At 43.3% G+C, this 6,000-nt stretch overlaps 1 protein-coding gene across 1 annotated transcript in view; it reads right to left on the bottom strand.

Moving 5' to 3' along the window:
• Nucleotides 1-879: 879 nt before the first annotated feature.
• The window catches only part of LOC124001790 (disks large-associated protein 2-like), an 84,206-nt gene continuing 79,085 nt past the window's right edge, over nt 880-6,000 (bottom strand). The window contains exons 6-11 of the mRNA XM_046308867.1: nt 5,248-5,333; nt 4,638-5,080; nt 4,437-4,528; nt 1,708-1,867; nt 1,546-1,553; nt 880-1,086 (exon numbers count right to left, since the gene is read on the bottom strand). Of these exons, the coding sequence (XP_046164823.1) occupies nt 880-1,086; nt 1,546-1,553; nt 1,708-1,867; nt 4,437-4,528; nt 4,638-5,080; nt 5,248-5,333 (996 nt within the window). The remainder of the gene's footprint in view (nt 1,087-1,545; nt 1,554-1,707; nt 1,868-4,436; nt 4,529-4,637; nt 5,081-5,247; nt 5,334-6,000) is intronic.

Here is a 6,000-nt window from a genome sequence, read left to right as displayed (position 1 = left end):
AATTGTCGCACTGTGAAATTGTTAGATTACTTGTTAGATATTACTGCACGGTCAGAACTAGAAGCACAAGCATTTCACTACACTCACATTAACAACTGCTAGCTATGTGTATGTGACCAATAAAATGTTATTTGATTTGATCCCATCTAGTTTGCGGTTAGTGAGATTACGATTTGTTTTTCAACAGGACAATGACCCAACACAACTCTGAGCTGTATAAGGGCTATTTGACCAACAACGAGAGTGATGGAGTGCTGCATCAGATGACCTGGCCTCCACAATCACCTGACCTCAACCCGATTGAGATCGTTTGGGATGAATTGGATCGCAGAGTGAAGGAAAATCAGCCAACAAGTGCTCAGCATATGTGGGAACTCCTTCAAGACTGTTGGAAAAGCATTCCTAGTGAAGCTGGTTGAGAGAATGCCAAGAGTGTGCAAAGCTGTCATCAAGGCAAAGGGTGGCTATTTGAAGAATCTCAAATATAAAATACATTTTGATTTGTTTAACACTTTTTTGGATACTACATGATTCCATATGTGTTATTTCATCGTTTTGATGTCTTCATTATTATTCTACAAGGTATAACATAGCAAAAATAAAGAAAACCCTTGAATGAGTAGGTGTGTTCAAACTGTTGACTGGTTCTGTATATCTACTAATACATATTTGGTAATGGATGAGGGGTTCTGTGATATCGTACTTAGCGAGGACTGGAGTGGAGATGAACTCAGAAGATGATGACAGTCATGAGGAGACAGGTAAAGGAGGAAAGTGTACAGTAGATAGTCTAGAAAAAGGCTAGTTAAAGGAGAGTCTAGTTGAGGGGAAGTCTGAAGGGGGAGACGCCCCTCACCCCTGACCCCTGTCCCAATGCTCTCAAAGGCGAGTCTGGGCCTCAGGGATGTAGATCTCAATGCTGTCTGCTCTCTCTGACACCGAGTTCTGACGGAAGGAAGCTGCACGCTTGGCCGCCATCAGCCTCCTGCGTGCCTCCTGGCGGTGGCGGTCTGGAAGATCCAGGGATTTCTCCCGCGTCACACCTCTCTTCCCAATCATGGACTTCTTTGGTATGGCAGGTGGTAGCTGGATACATGAAGAAAGAGAGACAAACTAGACCAAAATCTGAACTGTATCAAAAACGATTCTGTAATTCAACATGTATAAGCAGTAGTTGACATATCATCCATTTGAGTGATTAGAAATAAATCAGCATTGTTAAGCACCTTGTCAATGACACCCAGTGGTATAAATCAGCATTGTTAAGCACCATGTCAATGACACCCAGTGGTATAAATCAGCATTGTTAAGCACCATGTCAATGACACCCAGTGGTATAAATCAGCATTGTTAAGCACCATGTCAATGACACCCAGTGGTATAAATCAGCATAGTTAAGCACCATGTCAATGACACCCAGTGGTATAAATCAGCATAGTTAAGCACAATGTCAAAGACACCCTGTGGTGCTTAACTAAGCATTTGACCTCACATAACGAAGAGCACCACTCCACACTACTACAATGTGGCTCTGAGTAATCTCACATCTCTCTCTAATAAGGCTCTGACTGTGTGATATGTAGCTGTATCTGTTTCCATAGAAATACAATGACTCTAATTCTGTGTCTGTGTCTCGCCAGGCATTGAGAATACCCACTATAGACAACAGAATAAGAATAGACTGTATTCTCTATACCTCAGTGCTACCCACCTTCTTCTCAGGGCTCTTCTCTACGGGCCTCCAGTCGTTGTTCTTCATCTGCTGCAGCTTGTCAAACTTGGTGGTGACGTCATCGATGGACAGTTGCAGGAGGTCCCAGAATCCAGCAAGGTCCTGAGAGGTGGGGCGGGGCATGGCACTGGGGTCCTGCAAGGGGTTATAGATGACCACATCAGTGCCTGAATTACAGATACTTTAGGCTTGAGAGCGAGATCATATTCCATGTTCACTTTAAACACAGTGTAGTTTTAGACTGTAAGTTAGTTATTGCACTTCTGATAACTTCCACTAGATGTCCTTATCAGAACTCCAACAGCAGAAAACTGCAAGGATTTATGTTATATTTAAAATAATAATAAAACAGTTTCAGCAAAGTCATGGTAGCAGGAAGGTCAAACTTCAAAAAGACAATAATTGTCATCTCATGGTTAGACTATTGGACACTTCATTATAATGAGCCACAACAAAATGTGATCCATGCCAATCTCTCCTAACCCCCATGAGGATGGGAAATCATGAAGAGGGCTCACATTTCATTCACTGACAGTCAGTCTTATTCATCACATCGACCAGAGTCCCAATCAGCTGGAGCTCTAGTGTCGCAGACACACTATTGACACCACAGAAGATACTAGTGAGACTAGAGCCTAAATCTCCAACTCTGTTATGAAGTTAAGAGTTGAGAAATAAGATCCATAGCATCCCATTGGACTCCGGCTTACCATCTCCCCCCATTAATTCAGTGACTTGATGTGCTCCATATACTGGATAGCTGGAGGGCACAACAATATCAAAGCCAACTGTCTGGGGGAGTTTCAGACTGCTGCATTCTGAATGTAGATCTAAATATATAGGCTCTGAAGTAAAGGTTTAGGTCACTCTTTGAATTACAATGAAGTTAATAAAGTGGAAGGTCTCAGAAAGGAAAAATAGTAAGCAGTACTTAATAAGTGTTCAGAACTACGTGCCGTACATGGTAAAGGGTAATTGCACGTTATTAACACAATAGCTTAGGCTACTGTCACTATAAAGTGGTGCCAAGAGCTACAGTACACATGTACATACATCCAGTACCAGGCAAAGCTTTAGTAGTTCTGTAATTCATAAAGTATGCGGGTGCCGTATTGAGAGATTGCACCTTCGTCACTCGGTTGCGTCATGACATTGTTCTGAACGTTCTTAATAAGCCATCCTCTATCGGCGGCGTCATAGTGGTGCCCTAAAGAGGTGATTAGCCCAGTCATTCTGGATGGAGGCTAACTACTGTTTAGTCTAAATTACACTATAGTCCCTGGAAATAAGATGACATTGCTAAAGTAGTCAAATACTTAGTAGAACAACTTTGCCAGCATTATCATGTCATCAAATTGACTTTAGACAGATGACAATGTCATTAGCTAGCAAAGTTCGTTAAAAAAAATAGCTAGCAATGGTAACATACTGCATTCAAAGTCAATCTGGTAACATCAAAATTATGACAAAAGGCTTCCTACTAATTATTTGGCTCTTTTTGAATGTCATTTTATTTCCAAGCCACTGTAATGCACTTTTTATGAGTCTACAACTGTCTTTGGAAGTTTGTTCAAGTTAGGCTTAAGTTATCCAGGAGAGTAAAAGCTTTACAAATAAAGCACAATTAGACATCTCCTTAAGCCTCAAATTTGCCGGATGCCACTTCTTGAAATAGACTCAAATCTATGTTCTGAAAGTCTATGCAGTATTATTTGGAAAATGTCTATCTGGGAAGTAGAGGCAGAAAAAATCTATATAAAAGACTAGTTCAAACTAAATAATCCCCTGTGCACTTTTCAGTCTTTTCTGAATGCTGCCATTTCTGCTGCATATGGCAAAAAAATAGCAGTACAATTTGTCCAGACCGGCTTAATCTCAAATCTTGAATATTTGGCTGAGATCAATACAGAGGAGTAAGAATAGAGGTAAACCAATATGAAGAGATAGTGCACTGCGTAGATAGTTCTTAATTTAAAGGAGGGTCGTCTCAGTATTCTAGTCTAGAGCTGGGAGTGCGTCATTGGTGACACGGAAATTCACAGTCTCATATTGTTCACCTCAAGATGCTGTCATCTCAGAAGTACTAGATTTCTTATTTTGTATTTTTCCATACTCAATGGCAAATTCAATAGTTTCTGACCTGTTGGGCTTGGGACTGTCATTTGTTTTTCATTTGGACAATGACCCAAAACACAACTCTAGGCTGTGTAAGGGCTATTTTACCAAGAAGGAGAGTGATGGAGTGCTGCATCAGATGATCTGGCCTCCACAATCCCTCGACATCAACTAAATTGAGATGGTTTGGGAGGAGTTGGACCGCAAAGTGAAGGAAAAGCAGTCAACAAGTGCTTAGCATATGTGGGAACTCCTTCAAGACTGTTGCAAAAGTATTCCAGGTGAAGCTGGTTGAGAGAATGCCAAGAGTGTGCAAAGCCGTCATCAAGGCAAAAGGTGGCTATTTGAAGGATCTCAAATATGAAATACATTTTGATGTAACACTTTTTTGGTTACTACATGATTCCTTCCATTTGTGTTATTTCATAGTTTTGATGTATTTTCCTATTATTCTACAATGTAGAAAATAGTACAAATTAAGAAAACCCTTGAATGAGTAGGTGTTCTAAAACCTTTGACCGGTAGTGTATTTTTTTAACACACACTCACAAACTGTATGTACACACAATGTTTCAATGACTTTACTCACCAGGTTCTGCTGACAAAGCCAGTATAACTGCTGGAATTTCTGAGACATAAGGAGCTGAGCACTGCCCACCGCACTCCTGATTTTACCTAGGACTGAAAGACAGAAAATCAACTCATCATCTGTTACCTAAAAGTCTTACGAGTCTCTATGGAAGAAAATGTTTCCTAATTGATTGTACATTCTGACTCCTATCCCACTCACTGTCCTCAGAGAGGTCGTTCTCCTCTGCCTCTGCCTCCATCTCTTTACACCATCCCTCCATCCTCTTGGTCTCTGCGTGGAGCAGCTGCATGAACCAGCTTCCATCCCTCCGCAAGGAGGGGGACACGCGGCCCGACTCTCCAGACGATGCTGCGGGCTCCCTGGGAGAGGGGGGCTCTAGCTGCCAGGTGGTCTCGCTGGAGGTCTGCTGGGGGCTGGGGGGCTCCGTGGGTGTCCGGTAGTCCTCCCGGTAGCTGAAGAGGCCCTGGGTGCGGACGGTGCGAACTCCGTACTGGGTGGGCGTGCTGGGCTCAGAGTGCCCCCCTAGGAAGCCCCCTCCAAACTGTAGGCCCTTGTCCTCCATGGTGGGAAACCCCTCCATCTCCATGTCAGCCTGAACGGAGGCTGTTACACTGTTGGAGCGCTTCAACCTGCCCTGCCCTCTGAGACACAGATTGGGGAAAGCAAACATTCAGGCAAGGGATATTGTAAACTAACACACAGAGAGAAAGAGGAAAGGCTGGTGGTGACGTTGATAAAGACACACTGGGCCAGGCCTGTAGTAAAGCCATTGTTACAGAAAAGGAATGTATGAAAAACAACACTTTACCTTTTGTCATCTTCTACTTGGATCCCCACAGAATGGTATTCCCTCGATCCTTTGGTTTCTGACTCCGAGTCGGTGGCTGCTTCCACCTAATGCAACACAATATAACAGCAACAGTGTTCTCATTAGGACCACTCCCAGACGTCCGTGGGGTTATTGGTCCCGCGCTGTGCCTCCTCAACTGTAAGCGGCCTGTCAGAACATAACTACAGTGTGATTTACAGAGGCAGAGTTCTCAACCAAACACAACTAGTTCTTCAACACCCTCAGCACTCAACACAGTGATTTATACCAACAACAAGCAGCCGTTTTGGAGATACACAGGGACGGTATTAAAAAAACAAAAAGTCATTACAAAACCTAATTAGGGTGTGGAGAGATGTGATCATGTGTAGTATGCCTGGGGTGGTGTGTAACAGACTGACAGACAGGTGTTTGTTAGTGTTCATTGAAGCGTGGTACTGGGTGGATGGTGCTGGCCAGGGATGGTAGAGACTGATCCCTCTTGGTCCTGAGAGTTGCTGATCCTGATTGAATGGCCCTATCAGTACTGATCCTCTACTTCCTTTATGGACTGTCTGTCTGTCTATCTGTCTGTCGCTCTCTCTCCCTCTTTCTCTGTCTCTCTCTCTCTCTTTATCTATCTCACACATGGTCCATGGGCACCCTGTCTATCTCTTTATCTATCTCACACATGGTCCATGGGCACCCTGTCTATCTCTTTATCTATCTCACACATGGTCCATGGGCACCCTG

The sequence above is a fragment of the Oncorhynchus gorbuscha genome, linkage group LG17 (assembly GCF_021184085.1).
Source record: "Oncorhynchus gorbuscha isolate QuinsamMale2020 ecotype Even-year linkage group LG17, OgorEven_v1.0, whole genome shotgun sequence".
Classification (NCBI taxonomy): domain Eukaryota; kingdom Metazoa; phylum Chordata; class Actinopteri; order Salmoniformes; family Salmonidae; genus Oncorhynchus; species Oncorhynchus gorbuscha.
The sequence above is the reverse complement of the archived record's forward strand: the minus strand, read 5'-3'. Positions and strand labels throughout refer to the sequence as shown.